Source organism: Gymnoscopelus braueri, assembly GCF_963280865.1.
Source record: "Gymnoscopelus braueri genome assembly, chromosome: 1".
Lineage (NCBI taxonomy): Eukaryota > Metazoa > Chordata > Actinopteri > Myctophiformes > Myctophidae > Gymnoscopelus > Gymnoscopelus braueri.
In genome coordinates, this window is record NC_137603.1 from 13,586,859 (window position 1) to 13,608,254 (window position 21,396).

The following is a 21,396-nucleotide window of genomic DNA, read 5'->3' on the forward strand; positions in this document are numbered from 1 at the left end:
TAGTTATTGCCTACCCTATGTGTTGGAGGATGTATCACACTTTAGACATAAACAACCATGGCAAAGCAGAACTTCTGTGAAATGAGTGGTTCAAGTATTGGAGCAGCTAATATTAGAGTTTGCCTCCTGTCAACTCCTTTAGTGTTGTGTGCTTGTGACAGCTAAAAGTTAAGAGAAATAACACTTAGAAAACCATTGTTAACAGTGTTAATTTAATTCTGAGCCAGAGTTACTTTAACTTTCAGTAATTTTAACTCTCTGAGCCAGTGTTACTTTAACTTTCAGTAATTTTAACTCTCTGAGCCAGTGTTACTTTAACTTTCAGTAATTTTAACTCTGAGCCAGTGTTACTTTAACTTTCAGTAATTTTAACTCTGAGTTAAATTAGCAAGGCCGAATTTTTCGTGTGCAATACCAGGTATTTTAATACTAACTATTTTCAGATACATTGACACTACTGCAAGTACAGGCATTATGGAGAATAGAATCAGGAAAATCAATTAGCACAATTGATTTCTGCCTAGTCCAGATCCTCACTGCATGTAGTGTTTTTTTGAGAACCTAATTTTTCTCCTTTCTCTAGGGTCCCCGTACCTTCGGTGGTGGAGTGAATGCAGGCGGTAACTTGAGCAGCATCGGGTCCTCCTACCGCGGCCGTGAATCATTCAAGCCACGCCGACGGGAGGAAAGGGTCGAGAGGAGTGAGAGCAGACAAGATGGAAACTATGGAAACTATCGTGAGCTGGTGAGAAGATAGTCACTCGGTCCGAACCTGAGAGGCAGTAGTCGGTGTAAATTTGTACTGTTCATGTTCACTTTAATGCAGTAGTTCCTAAACAGACAAGTCCAGGTGTCTCTTTGAACTTTCTGACAACCACAAGTTTGCAATATATACAAACTATACAAAAAGTTGTGAATTATTATTTCATTTACTACATAGTACTTTGCACAGTAACTAATATAGTACTTCGTCCGTCTGTTGGGCTTGCATTATAGGTGGACATTTTATTTTATTTATAAGCCGTGCGTTCTGAGCTGGCAGATTGACTACTTTTGGCTTCAAACACAGGTGTGCCTTAAATGTTTTACTTGCCCATTGGCGTAGCTCAGGCAAAAAAAAGTTTGAAACCTCACTGCTTCAATGCTTTTGGAAAGAGGAAAGAAAATGATAGAAGTGTCCAGCAGCAGTCATGAATTATTATACTGAAGCTTGAATTTATCCTTACCCGAATACAAGATTTAAAAGATAGGCATTCTGCCCGCTATTTTAACCCATTAAGACCTGGAACGCATCTGTGTCACTTTAGGTTTCTTTGGCTATTCAAAAATAGCAGATATACAAGCTCATAGCGCGGCACCGAGTGCCGCGCTATGAGCTTGTAGATCTGCTATTTTTGAAAAATCTTGATTTTTAATTTTAATTTTTTCAAAAAACTGTTAGGATTTAGAAAACATTTTAAAGAATCGCCTTCAAGTCTTAATGGGTTAATGTTCTTTTTTCTTTTTTTCCCTCTTCCTTTTGTGACTGTTAGGCAGGGTCAGTCTAATAGTCACAATCTAAATGTTAATCAGTCACATGCCTCTCTCCTGGATCCAGCTCCCTGAGTCGTTCATAATTGCTTATTATCCATACTCATTAAAAAATATGTCACGATTCAGAATCCTTGCCAAGCCCTTTCCATTGAGGGTCGGTCGGTGGCAGGCCTGATGGCGCACAAACGTTGCTTTCAACTTTAGCGATTTGTGGGCTAAACCTAGTCGGCTTAGATTTGGAAAAACAAGATTCATGTTGCCGTTCCATCGCATGGTACCTTGGCTCGAATGTACTCACCGTTTTTGGTTTTCCATCTAGGCCTGTCACAATTTTTACCTAATCGTCTAATCGCAATTATTTTATATAATCACAATTATTTTTATAATCGTCATATTCCATGTTCAATTCCATGTTAAAAAATGTCATATTTTAAAAAAAAATCAAAAATAGTGGAAATAGCAGATCTATAAGCTCAAAACGCGTCGCAATGCAACGCGTTTTGAGCTTATAGATCGGCTATTTCCACTACTAATGTTTATTTTTAAGGATAAAGTCATTAAATATGTGTTATTTGTCATATCTGCCCTGTGCAACTTTTGTTTACGAAAGCTAAAAAGCCAAACGGAAATGTAATTTTTATTCATAATGTTCGAATAATTTTCAACGACAGAAACACAATTAAATCGTTAATCGGCAATTATTTGAGTGATAATTAATTGTCAACTTAAATTTGTAATCGTGACAGCCCTATTTCCATCGGGGCAAAAGTATTACCTGGTACTTTTTTTGGTATCACTTCCATCGAGATTCCAGCCGAGACGATACCAGAAGGTTACGTGAAAACACGTGATTGGTCAGAGAGAATCGTCACTAGCGGCAAGTGTTTCACGGCAATACCAACCATTACATTTTGAGTTGCCTTATTTGTAGGCACACATTTTGGTGTTCATCCCCCAGGGAGCATGAATGTGCATCACAAACTCCATGGCAACCCAGTCAGTAGTTTGAGATATTTGTGGAATATTTTGGGATCTCGGTGTTGGGCCCTAATTGCATGGGCCTTATCCTTGAAGGGACAAATGTGGCATCTTTCCATGGGGGCAGTGCCGATCTACAAGCTCACAACGTGTCGCGATGCGACGCGTTGTTAGCTTGTAGATCTGCTATTTTCAAATAGCCTGGGTATAAAATAGGGCTAAAGTAGTCACACACCTGTGACTAGCACAAAAAAATCCACCGAACCTTTTGTGGGCAGTCTTACATTGAATCCATTGGGAACACAGGTTCTTTCCATCTCCTGAGAACTGTTTCTGCCCGACAGTGATGATGTATTGATGTGCCTTTTTCTTATTTTGTTCAATTTCTTTTTCTCCACTCCCTGTAACTTTCCAGTATTGTAACATCTCTGCTCTAACTCCGGTACGCAGGTGGACGAGCGGGCCCTGAGAGACATCATGGAGATGGGCTTTAATAGGGAGGCTGCACGCCAGGCCCTGATGGACAATAACAACAACCTAGAAGCGGCTCTCAATTGCCTGCTGACCGGAGCCACCAGCAACAGACCCTCTCCCCCACCAATAGAGAGAGAGAGAGACAGCAGGCCCCCACCTAGAGGTACACACGCACGCACGCACGTACGCACGCACGTACGCACGTACGTACGTATGTATGTACGTACGTCAGTAATATTCTGGCTTTTATACTGAACAAAATATCTTACAACCAGGAATAGGAACATTCAACTGAATGAGTGAAAATCAACTAAAGTCAACTTTTTACCAACAATATTTAAATTGTACCTGTTTTAGATTAACCCATTAAGACCTGAGGCCGATTCTTACAAATGTCTTCTAAATCCTATCTGTTTTTTGAAAAAAAAAGTATGTTTCTATATCAGTGGTGCTCAAACTTTTTCAGGTCAAGGACCCCAAAAATTATATGTATTTGGCCGCCGACCCCCATCTAAAAACGTTCTGTTCCAGGGACCCCCCAGAAGCAAAGATTTGAGTTAAAAATGTTCGCTTTAAAATAATATATATATTCAATTTGCACACATTTTCACGATTTCTCGATTTCTTGAAATTACAAGCTCGTAGCGCGGCACTCGGTGCCGCGCTATGAGCTTGTAGCTCTGCTATTTTTGAATAGCCAAAGTGTAAAATAATTATTTTTAGCTCAAATCAAAAAATGACACAGATGCGTCCCAGGTCTCAATGGGTTAACTTCTAGAATGAATAGGATCTACTCCATATCTTTTTTTTATTCTGAATGTTTTTTACAGGAAGAGGTAGGGGAAGAGGAAGGTCCAGGATGGAGGATGAGGAAGACCGAGGGGAGGGAGGAAGGCCCTCCGGACCCAGCACTCTCTTTGACTTCCTGGAATCCAAAATGGGAGCGTTCTCCGTCGATGGTGAGGTGACACGGTTTTTAAATTGGTAATAATACGCCTGATTAACCTTTCTCAAGTCCCTGATGGAGGCTTAAGATTTCCAGCACTGGAACACTCTATTTTAAAACAGCAAAGAGGGATTTTGAAATAACTTTAGCCAAAAAAGTCTATTTGCCCTCTTCAGAATATCCACATTTCAGTCAGCCAAACTTTTGGATTAAAATCTATCTTATTGAGCATAAATATGACATTTGAGCATAAGATGCAAGTATAAATATGTTTGGCATGAAGGCCGTGTCCAAATTCATTCATTTGATGTAAGCATGAAAATATTTATAATAAATAAATGATCTGCCAAATAGATATGACGGGGAATTGAACTAGAAAGACCCCAAAGAGGGGATCATAGAAACAGAACCCACACAGGTGGATGCTTGGGGGAGGGCGGTGGGATTGCAAAAGTTGATAAGGAAAGCACGGCAGGCAGGCAGCAGCAATAGCACAGCACAGCGAGCAGTACAGCAGAACAGTTACAGCAGGGCAGCAAGATTGCAGAGCTCAGGTAAAGCAGGGAGGTTTAAATGGCCCCGACCCAGTCAGATGAAGAGTGCACGTATGTGACCGATCGCCTTTTTTAGGTGAGTAGGCGCTGCTTTTGAGTTGTCTGCCTTAACTACAGTGGTGGAAAGTAACTAAGTACATTTACTTAAGTACTGTACTTAAGTACAATTCTGAGGTATTTGTACTTTACTTGAGTATTTCCAATTTCCAATACTTTTACTTCTACTCCACTACATCTCAGAGGCAAATATTGTACTTTTACTCCACTACATTTACTTGAAAACTTTAGTTACTAGTTACTTTTCAGATATAAATTATGATATAATGAAACATACATTAACCACTTTAAACCTATTTTAAACCTAGGCTATTTGAAAATAGCAGATCTACAAGCTCACAACGCGTCGCATCGCGACGCGTTGTGAGCTTGTAGATCGGCTATTTTCAAATATTTAGTACTTTTACTTTTGGTACTTTAAGTACATTTTGATGCCAATACTTTTGTACTTTTACTAAAGTAATTTTTTTATTCTGGACTTTTACTTGTAACAGAGTATTTTTATATTGCAGTATTGGTACTTTTACTAAAGTAAAGAATTTGAGTACTTTTTCCACCACTGCTTAACTAGCTCTGTAGGCTTCACATCATTTGAATGTGGGAGGGTCATAACATTGTGTGTGGCATTGACTTATTCTTCTATTAATGTGAATGTCTCCTCTGTTCTAAAATATGTCTTGATTTTGCACACACACGCACACACACACACACAATGGCACATGAAACATGATGCAAATGCAATTTGTCTCTCTTATACTCTGTTCACAAAGGTTATTAGTTTCATGCTCTAGTCAAACCAAGCTGGTTTAACATGGTGCCATTTACCTTGTAACACATCTGAACTGAAACCAAATGTTGAGGCACAACTTTCACAAAGTTAAAAGAGAGTCAAGTGAGGTACAGTAAGCTAGTGGGCAATATAAAATGGTAATCTCTTTGACCCCTCGCTAACACCACATTATGCAGGGCCACCCACATCCCAAAAATCTCGAAGACGACTGTGATGATGACTCTCAGAGAATCACCATAATAATGCCCAGACAGATGGCCGTCTCGTGCTGCTGAGGGCATTAATACCATTTAACCCTTTAAGACCTGGAACGCACCTGTGTCGTTTTTTGATTTGAGCTAAAAAAAAAAGCATTATTTTACACTTTGGCTATTCAAAAATAGCAGATATACAAGCTCGTAGCGCGGAACCGAGTGCCACGCTACGAGCATGTAGATCTGCTATTTATTTTTAAATCGTGAAAACTTGTGCAAACCTTTTGAATATATATTTTTTTAAAGCAAACATTTGTAACTCAAATCTTTGCTTCTGGGGGTCTCTGGAACAACATATTTTGAGATGGGGGGGGTCAGTGACCAAATACATAAACATTTTGGGGTCCTTGACATGAAAAAGATTGAGAAACACTGACCTAGCAACATAGGTTTTTTCAAAAAACTGTAAAAAAAAAAAGATTTAGGAGACATTTTGTAGAATCGGAACCTCAGGCCTTAATGGGTTAATACCGTTTAAAATACAGACATGTCACAAAATCAGCAGCACTGGTTTGGCTAGAGCTGGTTGAGCCCCAGCTTGTTGTTGATAATGGATGTCTTAAGTGGGCAGACCACGACCTTGCAACCTGCAAGAAGAGAATGCAACATATTCATTGGTCTAAATAAAGAAACCATTTTCTTTATCCCCACTATGAAGTTGACCTTCAGTTACCCTCTCTTGTCAATATTCTTCACATTATTTTTTAATATTTTTGTACTATGATGTGCTTGTTTCTTTAGAGCCAAAGAGCCAGCCCCCTCAGAGACACCAGGACGGCAGAATGAGTTTCTCCAACTCCGACTATCCCTCGTCGTCGCACGCCAACAAGTTCTCGTTCCAAAACGACAACAGACAGCAACGGAACGACAGGCCGCCCCGCTTCCACAACCGGGACACCGACTTCCCCAAACCTGGCCAGGAGCCCAACTCTTCCTCCTCCTCCTCCTCCTCCTCTGCGCCCCCTCCTCCTCCTCACACCTCAGGCCCGGCTCAGCAGCACTGGAAGGGCCAACAAGAGAGGGGGGGGTCACGTGGTGGTGGTGGGGGCCACGACAGATGGCGGGAGAACGACAAGCGGGAGACGCAACAGGACGAGCACGTCGTCGGCTCCGGCGCTCCCTCCTTCTCCTCCGCGTTCTCGTCGCGTTCGAAAGAAACGCGACCACAGATGGAGTCTGCCGGAGGACCTTTCCACCAGCGGTCAAGAAACGGAGACGGCGGTTTTCAACCCGCCGCAAAGGACGGCTCGTCGTTTGAGCAGCCGCACCGGAGAGGAGGAGGGCCCAAAGACAATGCACCCGCGTCGTCTAAAGCACCCGACACGACTAGCAACGCACCGGACGGAAGAGGCTCCTCTAGGCGAGCAGAGAGCAGGAACGAGGACCCCGCGGCCAACAACAACAACAACAGGAGGAGGGGCAGGAACGACCGGCCCTTCTCGGGGCACCTCGACCACCAAAGGGACAACGTTGGCCCCCCGTTGAACTGTAACTCGTGGGGCGGGAACCCCGCCTCCTCCGTCCAGGCGGCGGGGGGAGGAGGAGGGTCCAAAGACACCCAGGCGGCGGGAGGAGGAGGAGGGTCCAAGGATCACGTCCAGGCGGGAGGAGGAGTAGAGACGACGACTCCTCGCCTCCAAAACGGAGACTTGGAGCACAAAAGGACTGGGCCCATTAAGCTAATGAACTCGTCCGGGCCTCCTCCTCCTCCTCCTCCCCCCCACAAGGAGGAGCTCTACAAGAAGAACGCCTCCTCTCAGAACACTGGGCCTAAAAAGAGGCAGGGACAACAACAAGGCCGAGGTCAAGGTCCTCCTAAGGGTTCAGAGAGAGGTCACGTGATGGAGCAGTTTTGGAAACCCGGAGACCACTGTTTGGCACTTTACTGGGAGGATGGCAAGGTAGAGTAAGAGTTAGCCGTCTTACGGATGGGGTTTGGGGTTCATCACATGGCACCACATTAACCCATTAAGACCTGAGGCCGCTTCTAAACATTTTCTAAATCCTAACAGTTTTTCGGAAAAAAATGTAAAAAAAAAAAGTTCACGATTTTTCAAAAATAGCAGATCTACAAGCTCGTAGCGCGGCACTCGGTGCCGCGCTATGAGCTTGTATATCTGCTATTTTTGAATAGCCTAAAGAAATCTAAAAGTGACACAGATGCGTTCCAGGTATTAATGGGTTAAATATCAGTCACAGTTTTGCATTAATTCCCATATCATCTCAGTCAACTCTGTGAACATAGGGAGGGATGCCAGAAACGTGATCAGTCTTAATTCAAATATTCTAATGCCCTGGCGAAGATTTTTTTTTTACTATTCTATTTTTCGTTGGCATCCCAAATAGAAACGAACTCTTCTCGAGTTACAGATTCAAGAAAACATTGCAGACGCAACGTTTGGTGCAAATGCATTGACAGTGAATGTGAGATTGACTTGCAGACTCATTGTTTGTTTGAACATTTACTTACATAAAAGCACAGTTTATTTTGCTTGGGAATCTTAACGGTAATTAACCACAACATCCATCATTGTGTCCACAAAGCTGTGGTCTTCCATTTACTCTTTATGACAATCTTGGCTCCTTGTTTCTCTGGAGGAAGCTTTTTTTTTCAATCAAGTTTGAACTTTTAACATAAAACTTCAATCACAGGAATAATGTGTGGGAATTGTTTTGGGGGGAGGGAGAGGGTCCTATTTAAAAATGTCAAGCATGTTAATTTTATTTTAACCCATTAAGACCTGGAACTGTGTCATTTTTAGATTTGAGCTAAAAAGCATTATTTTACACTTTGGGCTATTCAAAAATAGCAGATATACAAGCTCATAGCGCGGCACCGAGTGCCGCGCTACGAGCTTGTAGATCTGCTATTTTTGAAAAATCGTGAAAATGTGTGCAAATATTTGAATATATATTTATTTAAAGCGAACATTTTTAACTCAAATCTTTGCTTCTGGGGGGTCCCTGGAACAACATATTTTGATGGGGGTCTGCGGCCAAATACATACAATTTTGGGGGTCCTTGACATGAAAAAGATTGAGCACCACTGATATAGAAACATACGTTTTTCAGAAAACTGTTGCGATTTAGGAGACATGCAGAATCGGCTTCAGGTCTCAATGGGTTAAGGGAGAATAGGTAATTACTGCCACTCTACTATTGTGTCTCTATTGAAAAGAGAGACACTGTAGGGGGAGGCATAGAAAGATGTCTTATGATGGGATTTATGTTTTACCACGATCTATGTACATTAATTAGATACCGTGGTTTGTTGCACTTAACCCATTGATACCTGGAACGCTTCTGTGTCACTTTAGATGCCTTTGGCTATTCAAAAATAGCAGATATACAAGCTCATAGCGCGGCACCGAGTGCCGCGCTACGAGCTTGTAGATCTGCTATTTTTGAAAAAATCGTGAAAAAATATTTTTTATATTTTCTTCAAAAAACTGTTAGGATTTAGATTTTTTTAAAGAATCGCCTCAGGTCTTAATGGGTTAACATTTCACAAAATGCCTAAAATTGGTGTGTTCATTTGTGGTTCTGGAGGCGACATTGTAGCATGTTTAATTTAATTTGCATCAAGTAGTGATTGTGCTCAGAGGATTGATGTTTTCGATGTTGTCTCTCTCTCTCTTTGTGTGTGTGTGTGTGTGTGTGTGTGTGCATGTTGTCCCCAAAAGTTCTACCGTGCCAGGATCGACGCCGTGCATCCATCAGGCTCCACGGCGGTGGTGGTGTTCAGCGAGTACGGAAACTGCGAGGAAGTCCTGCTGCACAATATCAAACCTGTGGACGCTGACTGCTGGGTGAGCAATGAATGAAAACATGGGTCACAACGTTGTGCATGGACCTCAAATAAACATTCTATGGAAGCGTTACACTTCTTAATTGGCTTCAGCACAGCGGCCTGCCCGACAAACAATGTCCTGTCCTGTTTGCACGACACCAAACCATGTGGTGTGGCTGACTGCTGGGATAGAGAGGAAGATTATACTGTCGCTGTCTGGCAGAAACCTTGTTAACTGTTTTGTCCAAAAAAAACTGTTTCTTTTCAGGAAATGAAAAAAACTTACCTGCATTCCACAAGCTTGTTAAAGGTTTCATGACATTCAGTTATACAACACATTAACAGTATTTATCATGGTCCTTCAAATGTGTATTACAAGTTTTAACTGAAAAATCCACTCCAGTTATCCATGGCAGGAAAACCCCAGACCACAGAAAATCCACTGAATGTTCAAAGTTCAGGTTTTTGGGGATCTAATTAAAGGGGAATTTTGGACTAAAGTTTTCTTACCTTTTCTATGACGTTATGATATCTTAGGATGAATGGTACAGTAGAAATTTTTCATAACTCCACCCCTGAGCCGCCACAGCTTAAAAGGTGCGCGGATAGGCCTTAGGTTAGATCACATATTTTAACAGCTTTTTTTTAAATTTTTTTTTTTTAGATCTGACGTTCATAGTGACAGAACACTGTCCCCCCCCAAAAAAAACAACAAAAAAAAACAGAAGTCTCGCTAGACGAGATTGAAATCTCGAGATTTCAATCTCATCTAGCGAGACTTCTGTTTTTTTTTTTTTTTTTTTTTTTGGTTGCATAGTGTTCTGTCACTATGAACGTCAGATCTCACCAAAAAAAACTAAAAAAAAAACTATTAAAATATGTGATCTAACCTAAGGCCTATCCGCGCACCTTTTAAGCTGTGGCGGCTCAGGGGTGGAGTTATGAAAAATTTCTACTGTACCATTCATCCTAAGATATCATAACGTCATAGAAAAGGTAAGAAAACTTTAGTCCAAAATTCCCCTTTAAGGTCATTAAACCCCCAAAAAAACATTAAAAAAAAAAAAGTGAAAATGAATGTCATAGAACCTTTAATACTTCTTTGGTTAAAAATGTATTAAACCCACAGACCAACGTAACAACTTTCAACCCACGCTGGGGCAAGACCTAGCCTGTTGAAAGTCTAAAACAGAGGTACTGAAATTTCGGCGTAAGTATCGCCCAAGGAAATCAGGTCGACGGCTTTACAAATTTTTGTTAACGTTCTCCGTGCATGAAACGAGCGTTGTGATTCGTCGAAAAAAGAAATTCATGTGACGAAAGTCACGCCTTTTTATAGACACTCTTTGTATTAGATCGTGACAACCTGGTGTCCAATAATTTGGGCATGAAAATTCTGGGGGAAAAAAAGAAAAAGAAGACCTAAAAGATCACATCATGATGTGTTGTGAGCTTGTAGATCGATAATTTGCTACTTTTGCACCCATTTTTAAGTATAAAACGGAGCATTAATTATGAAATATATATAGAGATTCAAGGTTTCTTCCTGACAGCGACGGTATCAATCTGTGTTACACAAACACACAAGATTAAACGCCTCTTTGACTAAGTCCATCACAATTGACTTTGTGATAAAAGAATATTTCCCAAATGCCCGAGATTTAATAGGATTCCTTGTTGTCCTGCAGTTAGACTTTAGATTTTATGGTCCCCCAACGTGAAATTCCTTTCCACAGAACCATACAGTACCAGACAACGACACCACACAATAACAACATACAGACAGACAGACAGCGGTACACACACAAGCCTGTTCAGAGAGGCCTATTTATTTTTTGATTTATTTGGCTATTCAAAAATAGCAGATATACAAGCTCATAGCGCTGCACCGAGTGCCGCGCTATGAGCTTGTAAATCTGCTATATTTGAAAAATCGTGATTTTTATTTTTTTATTTTTTTCGAAAAACATTTTATTTAGAAAACATTTTAAGAATCAGACTCAGGTCTTAAAGGGTTAAGGTGGATATGGCAGCGGTGTGCGGGACCGGTGTTAGGCTCTTCCCAAAGTGAGTCCTTTGTTTGTGCTAGTGTTCTGGACCGTAGGGCAAAGTGGTGATTGAGTGGATGTGTGATGTCCTGTTTCTATTGAGGGTTGCATTGCACGAATGGCCTTATTGTTTTAGTTAGTTTAGGAGATGGATTGATGAGTCAAGTCAAGAAGAAGTGAAAGTATGTTGCTATACTGTAACTACCAGTGGTGTAAAGTAACTAAGTACATTTACTTAAGTACTGTACTTAAGTACAATTTTGAGGTATTTGTACTTTACTTGAGTATTTCCAATTTCCAATACTTTTACTTCTACTCCACTACATCTCAGAGGCAAATATTGTACTTTTACTCCACTACATTTATTTGAAAACTTTAGTTACTTGTCACTTTTCAGATATAAATTATTACATTATAAAACATACATTAACCATTTTAGCCCTATTTTATACATAGTCTATTTGAAAATAGCCGATCTACAAGCTCACAACGCGTCGCAGCGCGACGCGTTGTGAGCTTGTAGATCTGCTATTTTCAAATATTTAGTACTTTTGCTTTTGATACTTTAAGTACATTTTGATGCCAATACTTTTGTACTTTTACTCAAGTAAATTTTGAATTCTGGACTTTTACTTGTAACAGAGTATTTTCATATTGCAGTATTGGTACTTTTACTTAAGTAAAGAATTTGAGTACTTTTTCCACCACTGGTAACTACCTGTCCATGATAAAAGTCCAAAAGTTGTCGATCATCTTTATCTGTTGCTTCTGTGTTCCATGAGCAAAAAAACTGGAATGACTGATTACTAGGACGACGCCCCTTTGGGCAGCGGCCTACATGTGGCCATTCATGTCGGGAACTACATAGCCTTGCTGAGCCCATGTTGGCCCATCTCTTTCTATAGATTGTGGCAGCTTCATGTACAAGTACTACACCCCCCTGGACATGACGCTAGTATGACGCAGGGACTTACCCCCCAATCCAACCCTTGATGCTGAGTTTTTTTAGAGTCTTCGGTATTACCCGGCCAGGGATCGAAGCCCAATCTCCCAGTCTCAGGGCGGACACTTCTTAACCCATTGAGACCTGAAGCCGATTCTACATGTCTCCTAAATCTCAACAGTATTCTGAAAAACGTATGTTTCTATATCAGTGGTGCTCAATCTTTTTCATGTCAAGGACCCCCAAAATGATATGTATTTGGCCGCGGACCCCCATCAAAATATTTTGTTCCAGGGACCCCCCAGAAGCAAAGATTTGAGTTAAAAATGTTCGCTTTAAAAAAATATATATTCAAAGATTTGCACACATTTTCACGAATTTTCAAAAATAGCAGATCTACAAGCTCGTAGCGCGGCACTCGGTGCCGCGCTATGAGCTTGTATATCTGCTATTTTTGAATAGCCCAAAGTGTAAAATAATGCTTTTAAGCTCAAATCAAAAAATGACACAGTTCCAGGTCTTAATGGGTTAACCACAACTTGAGCTGGTACTTGTACTAGCTTAGCTGCACAAACGTGACGCTCTGCCAATCCGTGAAGCCATCCGTTTTCTGCCAATCAGGGAAATTGATGCTTACGCTCTCCCAAAACACACTGAGACTTTGTGCATTCTCTTCAGACCCGCCGACGAATACAGATATTTGTGATATTTGTTGGTATTTTTTCCTTATTAATCGCCTCGATGTGTCGCTTATGGGAGAGCGCCCCCCCTGGTGTGATAAACGACACATCTCACTCATAATAATCAAATAACCGGGGTTACGATAGTAACCTATGGTTTTTCTGTTCTCGGAAACCGTTGGACCGTCCAAATTGTCATTGGGCAGCAGCGCACACATACAGTATGAGACAGTATGAGACACACCAAGTTTGAGACTGCTTGGTCATACGCTTTCCGAGTTACGCCCGGGACAGTGTGACAGACAGACAGTCACACACACACACACACACACACAGAGATTCCGTAAATTATAGTATAGATATTCAATCTCATTGGGTATTGAATCTCATTGGGCACCAAAATCACACGTTTAGCTAATCAGCCATTACATTAAAATAATATTAATAATCCAGAGATGTTCTTTTGGGAAAGTACAATGGCTGGTTATATTACCCTTGACAGAAGGTCTGTAAGCACAACAAAAATGTATCGGTCACCAATATTTGTGTAACATGAGTGAACATATAAGGCCTGTCCCCGACTAAGGATTTGTTTAGTCGACTCTAATTGGCGACTAATTGCCAATAGTCGACTGACAGTCGACTAATTAAAAAAAAAAAAAAAAGCTTTTTTTTTTTTTTTTTTGGCCAAAATACATTTTATTTCAAAGGGCCAAGTCTACACAGTTTGTTTTGTCTCCAGCAGAGTTTCTAGTGTCTCTATCTCTCTCTGGAAGAGGTTGCACATGAACTCTGCAGCCGCACTGAGGCGCTCCAACACAAACAATACCAATACAAAGACGAGGAATAAGAAGAATAAAGTGGAAGTTACGTGTGGTTGCAGGTGTAGACTTGGCCAAAAAACTTTTTTGGCCCTTAAAAAAAAAAAAAAAAAAAAAGGTTTTTTTTTTTTTTCCGACTAGAGTCGACTAAGAGACACTTAGTCGACTCGGACCCCCCGCGACTAACCAGTCGACTAGTCGACTTAGTCGAGGTCAGGCCTAGAACATATACAGTAATGCTGCTAGACTCGTCGACTTAGTTTGTTGGCCTTGGTTCATGCCAGTGTGATTTTGCCATAACAATGCAGGTGAAAGGAAATCGCTGCTTCTGGTTCCTTTTTGCTCAAAGAGCCCAGAAGCAAACGGATGAAGGCAATATTTTTTGACTCCTGTCACAACCCATGTTAGCTAATACACAACAGAAGATTCTGCCAAAAGTTCCAACATCACTTTTTTTTTTACATGCACCCACAACAAGCAATTGCATGTTTTCTGGTAGGAGGAAGATGATGGGCACAGTGATAGTTCTCTAGAGTTCCGTCGCGGGGGAGACGGGCAGCCCAGACGCACGCGGCCCACAAAGGAGTACTACCAGCCACCTAGGGCACGTGATTGAGTCCATCGTCCATTTGTCACTGGCAGGTAACACATTAAACGAAACGCATTATTATAGCTATTTTAACCCATTAAGACCTGGGACGCATCTGTGTCACTTTCTGATTTGAGCTTAAAAAAAAAAAGTAAGTAAGTAGTTAATTTTACACTTTGGGCTATTCAAAAATAGCAGATATACAAGCTCGTAGCGCGGCACCGAGTGCCGCGCTACGAGCTTGTAGATCTGCTATTTTTGAAAAATCAAGAAAATTCTGTGCAAATTAATATATTTGTATTCTTTTAAAGCGAACGTTTTGAACTCAAATCTTTGCTTCTGGGGGGTCCCTGGAACAAAATATTTTGAGATGGGGGGGGGGGGGGGTCCGCGGCAAAATACAAAGTTACAAAGTTTCAGCCACACTGATATAGAAACATACGTTTTTCAAGACATTTGTAGAATCGGCTTCAGGTCTTAATGGGTTAAAAAAAAAACAATACATAATGGATAGGATAGTTGAGAGACAGGAAACTAAGGCAGAGAGTGGGGGGAAGACACGTCCCCCAGCCGGAATCAAACCGGACACATTGTGATTATGTTGTTGATGACACACGACTGGACAGCCCCCCGTGTGGCCACTTTGTGCTATTGTTTTCTTCAGTAAAGTTGTCTTTTATCTTTCCCTGTGAGATCAGTCAAGGTTGACTTATATTGTGTTGTGCTTTGGTAGCAGAGTGAGTGCCACGTGTCATCAGGATAAACAAGGTTTAACCCTTTAAGACCTGAGGTTTTTTGAAAGTTTTGAAATTTTGAAACATTTTGAGAAAAAAAAATCTAAAACATTTTCTTTCAAGATTTTTTTTTCAAGATTTTTTTCAAAAATAGCAGATCTACAAGCTCATAGCGCGGCACTCGGTGCCGCGCTATGAGCTTGTATATCTGCTATTTTTGAATAGCCAAAGACATCTAAAGTGACACAGATGCGTTCCAGGTATCAATGGGTTAACCAAGGTCCTAGACAGGGGTTGCCAGATCTGCTCCCCGCAATATTTTTATTTGAAAATAGCCGATCTACAAGCTCACAACGTGTTGTGAGCTTGGTTAAAGTGCTCATGTGGCCCCATAGTCGCTTCTTTTGGGCTGGTTTTCCTAGACCTGGTTGCTTGTTTCTCTCACAGAATCTGGCAACACTGGTCCTAGAAGTGCTTGAACTCAACGCCCCAAGTACTGTTTCTTTACAGACGAGGAATACTGCCATTCCACGGAAAATTACAGTACTTTTTTATGCTCGTAGCTGATATTTAATTTGGAAACCTCCGATCGGCTAAAGCGTTAAGAACCGGCAAATCTTGAGACGATCATATACACGCCATCCATAATAGCCGGTTCATTCATCTTCAAATGACTAAATCAATGATTGTGGTCATTGTCACACAGCTAGGGGAATGCTGTGCTCGAGACCCACTTTAATGGCAAATTCACATTAACACCACAAAGGTCTCTCTATCGGCATTGACTGTACCTACTTAATCCAATGAAAGAGCCATATAAACCATGATTGATTACCGAGCCATTTTTTAAAGTCAATGGAAGCTGCTTTTCATACTCTCAAGTCTCATTTAATTAAATGTTGTTTGTGAAGGGCACACAGTGTAGCATGTAGCTGTTCCACAACGCAAACATAATTAAAAACTGATATTTGTTCCTGTACTTTAAAGCATACTTAAGCCTTTTAAAACTAGCAGGCATTGTGTATTAATAGTGAACACACTGGCTCAGCTACTGTATATCATATCCCAATAGAAACATGCTGACAATGACATCTTATAGAAATTAACTTATTAACTAACACTACATTTTTTTACCAAAATACTGCACGGTGATGTATGTCCCGTATAAGGTATAATTACATGTTGCTGAAAAAAAGCTAAATAGTAAATTAATAGCACAAAACATTGCAAGAAGATATGGCTTAAAAGTCATCCCACTGGGACCACACAACATTAGATAGCATTAGCAATGTAACGTTGTATGGAAATCACTGACTCACTTAACCCATTAAGACCTGAAGCCGATTCTACAAAATGTCTTCTAAATCCCAACAGTATTCTGGAAAAAACGTGTGTTTCTATATCAGTGGTGCCCAAACTTTTTCATGTCAAGGACCCCCCAAAAAATGTTATTTGGCCGCCAACCCCCATCTCAAAATATGTTGTTCCAGGGACCCCCCAGAAGCAAAGATTTGAGTTAAAAATGTTTGCTTTAAAAAGAATATAAATATTCAAAATTTGCACACATTTTCAAGATTTTTCAAAAATAGCAGATCTACAAGCTCGTTACGAGCTTGTATATCTGCTATTTTTGAATAGCCAAAGTCAAATAAAAAAATGACACAGATGCGTTCCAGGTCTCAATAGGTTAAAACAATTCTGTCAAATGTCTGAATCAGACGCCAGATGATGGAAGGAACATTACTTGAAAATGCATACAAAATGTAATCATTTTTTAAATGATGTAATGTCAATGTAATAATAGTTCCTCTTTCTCTCTCTACCTACCCCCTTGCATCACAGAAGAGTCATGTCTCTCATCGTCAATCCAGAGTTCTTCCCGAGAGTTGAAGTGTCCGTGTACCGTCAATAACTTTTTAAAGGGCTTACACATATGCAAAAACTGACATTAATTGGAACATCACTTAATTTGTTCTGGGGCATATTTGCTGTAAATGGTGTGAAGAATTTGTAAAACGGTTGCATTGTCATGTTAATAAATGATGATTCTAGTATACACCTGTTGGGTTTCAATGTGTTTTTTTTGTATATATATACTGTACTCTATGTATGTATGTAAGTTCAAATGATTTAATGTATAACACAAAACTAGTTACAATGTGCTGTACTATGAAAAAGCTTTACATAAACATAACGTTGCTGTCCGGCAGAAACCAGCTAACTCCATTTTGATGCTTTTGCATTTTTTTTCCATAAATCAGGGCTATTGAACACCCTTTACGTCTGTGTCGATAAAAAAAAATATTGAACCAATGAAAAGTATTAAAAAGCGCTTCTGACAAAACCAGCTAACTCCATTGGATCCTCAAACGTTCTGCTAAACCAGCTAACTCCAGCAAAGGGGGGTGGAGTTGGCTGGTTTTGCTGACTCCAGGCTCCACCCCCTTTTGACCTCCAACCTCATTGTGAGCTTGGAGGTCCATTCAGCTGTTCTTATCAATGATGAACAAAACCTCCTAACTCCACTTTTTGTTTGTTCTTTTCATCTCCTGAAAAATGAACATTTTGGAGTTAGCTGGTTCCTGCTTATAATAGTTCCTGCCTATAATAGTAGGCAAGAGTATAATAGTCAAATATGAAGTTTAAGACAATAACAGGATACAACAATAGACATAAAAACTACACAGAAGGTGAACGCATTACAAGACCAAATTGCTTGTGAAACGAGGGAGTTTTTACCATCTTTAAAAAAAAAGGCATTAATTGTATTGGTTTTGAAATGCTGTCATGCCACCCCGACTGATTGTTTTTGTTTGTATAGCTTCTATGTGTTGTTTCCTCTCTTCATTGCTGCATGCATGGGCAAAGACACTGCTAATCACAAAGTGTGCACCTCTAGCTCATTTGTCGTGTTCCGTGGAGCAAGACCAAAGGGTAAGACAATCTCATCTGCCTGTAATAGAGATGGTAACACTGGAGAGATATCATTTTGCACATTACAAAAGGGACTATCGCTAGCTTTCCATGCACGCTGCACACACCACTGGGCTAGCTATTTATGGACTGTTGCCGTGCAGGAGACAAAGTTTTTAACACATTGAGAAACAATCTCCATCTCCCGCTTCAATTTCACTTTTACCCACAGGTGGGGTTGAGTGGACAAAGGCACCAGGGTTCAGCAGGGAGGTCACCCGGCAATTCTATATCACTAGTCTAAAGGATTTGCCTCCGTTTTCCAACCGAGGCTCCAAGTGAGCATAGATTAATAATTGACGGCCGGTAATATGGAAACCCATCCAACAGCCAGGGAACTGAAAGTGAAGCTGTTAAGAGCTTCCTTGTAGTCTAAAATGTGCTGTAGACCACAGGATAAACCTGTACGGAGTAAAACGGTCATAAGTGTTTATTTAACAAGCAACTTATAATGGTAGAAAAACTGGTGTATTGTTGAAGGAAGTTTAACTAGAGTGCCAACTTAGTGGTGGTGCGTGCCAAGCAGAACGGCGTGCCCAAATTCTGATGCACAAACATATTCAAACCAAATCTGGTTTTAGGTTGTCTGGGGAAAAGTGACGCAGTTGGAAATGTGAGTTACTGCACCAGTCTTCCTGTCACTTGGAGCTAGACAAGTGTAATCTGATTCCTAGTGAATGGATAGGCCAATATGGCTGTTTCCTGTGGCTGAAGGAGAAGAGGAGAGAGACTTGGGTAGCAGTTTAAATAACATTGATTAAAGACTCCTGACATGATATATGACATTCGAATTAGGTACTAATATCTGAAATAATAATAAAAAACCTTCCGGATGAAACACTTAATTAAAAGTGTTTGCCCTGTGGGTCATATTAAATGTAATGAAGCTGCATTAAATGGGTCAACTCGCATCCTTAGGCTGTTATGAATATAATCCCGTAAAAAGCTGAGTTAAACCTCCACCAAAAAGTTGTCAGTGTCCCAAGACGGATTACGAGTTGCTTGTCGATGTATCTGGGATTCAAGTCTTTATGCAGACTTGTTGATGTGTCTGGAGGAAATCCAGAGATGTATTTTCCCCTGACAAACGGGTCCTGCATGGTTATATTTGCTGGATCACAACGAAATTGCATTTGACATAACAGAGAAGTTATTATGCCGTCTAAACCTTTTTTGCCATCACCATTTCTTGACTTAAATATACATTTTCCCTGGGAATTTCTGAAATCATATGAGTACTGAGGCAAAAGAGCAGTCAACTTTGATGTTACAGTGTTTTCATCCATATAGGATGATGAAACCACGCAGGACCCCCAAACAAGATTTCTGTATCAAATATTCCACATTCTTTCGAAATGTTTTGAAAATAGTCACGATGGCGACGTGTCTCATACATACCAATAGCCGATGTACGTAAAGTATATATAGGGTTCAAGTGGTAAAAAAATATTTTGATAATATATTAACTCATTCTGCTGTGGACCCCCTGAAACCCACCCAAGGACCCCTGGGGGTCCCCGCCCCCACTTTGAGAACCACTATTCTAAACAACACAGCACCAAAAGCTATTTCACTTCAACCCATGGGGGCACCACAAATGCTACAAATGTCACTGTTGCAGAAACATGTTTTTTTTTCTTCACCAAATTAGGTACAAATGACAATGAGTGTTAAACAGGGTTTTGATATCCCATACTATTTGCCTGTAATTGGCTTCCACAATTGGTGAGAGGGGCCTATTTCTTACAAAGCACGCTGTGAACACAACATCCAACATGTACATGTCTTTTCCATTTGAGCCAGAATTAAAAACAAAACATGAAAAAAAAAACACTTTCAAGAGCTATTTTAACACATCCACCGCCAGAGGTTAATCTCATAATGTACTCACCAGTGCCAAGGTGTTTTTGTTGTTTTTTTGTTTTTTTCATGTCGCCATAGATCTTGTTAAAATCCTTAAGATTGAGCCGTGAACGGTCTGTTTACATCCGCGAGATCTCCCTGTATCTCCCAGTGAAGACCGCGTGTCAAACGGACTTCCATGACTGTAGTTAGAGCGGATTACGTTAAACAGTGAAATGCGAGGAGAAAAAACTACAGGAAGAGAATTGAGTTTCAGTTTCGTCTGTAGAATGGGAGCGGGCGTGATCGTCGAAACCGGATCCCAAATAATTCTATTTCCTGTCATCAAACCGGAAACGGAAGTGGATCAAAAAAATTCCGAAAGTGCACCCGGACCGCGCATGCGCGAAAAGACCGCAGCCCGTAGGACTACGGGCTCGGCGCTTAACCGTTGGATTTAACGGCCCGTAGAACTACGGGCCCGGCGGTAAAGGTGTTAAAGGTAAAATCTTTGATGATGCCCTGATTTAACATCCCAAATGCATTGCCCTTTCAAATGAATCCATAATGCGGGCTGATTAAATGACTCCATAGTGGGGTCTTTAATTACTCAGTTGTAGTTGTAAGGGATACCACCCCCTTACAAGGGTCCCATTTTATACAGACAGGACACGGTATGGCATTCCTCCAACTCCCCTGCCTCTCCACCAACATTAGTAGTGATTCTACTAGCAAATAATCTCTGGCCAGTCCTAGAGACCAGTCATACTGTTCTATGAGGAGAGAAACAATAACCATTGTTAAGGCTGATGTAGAGAGGTGGACCGGATTATGTATGGAGACTTTTAACAAGATCACAGGGTTCAAATGTCGCAGCCACAAAGGTGCTATAGTACTGCCATGAAGGGAGAGAGGGGTCAGGCAAGTGAAATGATAATGGCCCAACAGCTGTGAATAGGAGATGGCTGGAGAGAGAGAGAGAGAGAGGCAGGTGGGAAACGAGGTAAAGGGGGCAGAGTGATGGCGTGTTGGTGTGTTGGTGAGGGGAGGAGGGCGGCCATTCCCTCTCAAGGGCAGAAAAGCATTCCTCCTTCTATTACTAAAGCTGATCGGGTTGCAACAAGGCAAAGAGAACTGTGAGCGACTGGGAGAGAGAGGGCTTGCCTGGGAAAAGGCGAGGCAGCAACCGAAGAACATCTTTTCAGCTCCCAGCTTCCCCTTACCTGAGTGTGCATGTGCACGCAAAAACAAAGTCTAGGCCAAACAAACACTAGGACCTGTATATCGCACAGTCTGAGACATGTTTGTGTCCGGCAATCAAAGTGTACAGAATGTCCACGTTTCTTACAGACATTGATTCAAGGAAACAGAGTTGAAGACGGACAAGTC

General features: G+C 41.0%; 1 protein-coding gene across 3 annotated transcripts in view; it reads left to right on the forward strand.

Annotated features, from left to right (window-relative positions):
• tdrd3 (tudor domain containing 3) overlaps window positions 1-17,250 on the forward strand; it is a 34,398-nt gene extending 17,148 nt beyond the window's left edge. Inside the window, exons 8-14 of one of the 3 annotated variants that reach the window (XM_080439680.1) lie at window positions 584-745; window positions 2,962-3,148; window positions 3,816-3,944; window positions 6,328-7,487; window positions 9,271-9,396; window positions 14,369-14,511; window positions 17,035-17,250. In XM_080439680.1, coding sequence (XP_080295806.1) covers window positions 584-745; window positions 2,962-3,148; window positions 3,816-3,944; window positions 6,328-7,487; window positions 9,271-9,396; window positions 14,369-14,485 — 1,881 coding nt within the window. In that variant the 3' untranslated portion in view covers window positions 14,486-14,511; window positions 17,035-17,250. The remainder of the gene's footprint in view (window positions 1-583; window positions 746-2,961; window positions 3,149-3,815; window positions 3,945-6,327; window positions 7,488-9,270; window positions 9,397-14,368; window positions 14,512-17,034) is intronic. The other 2 variants (XM_080439681.1, XM_080439682.1) reach the window with 2 other exon arrangements.
• The last annotated feature ends 4,146 nt before the right edge of the window (window positions 17,251-21,396 follow it).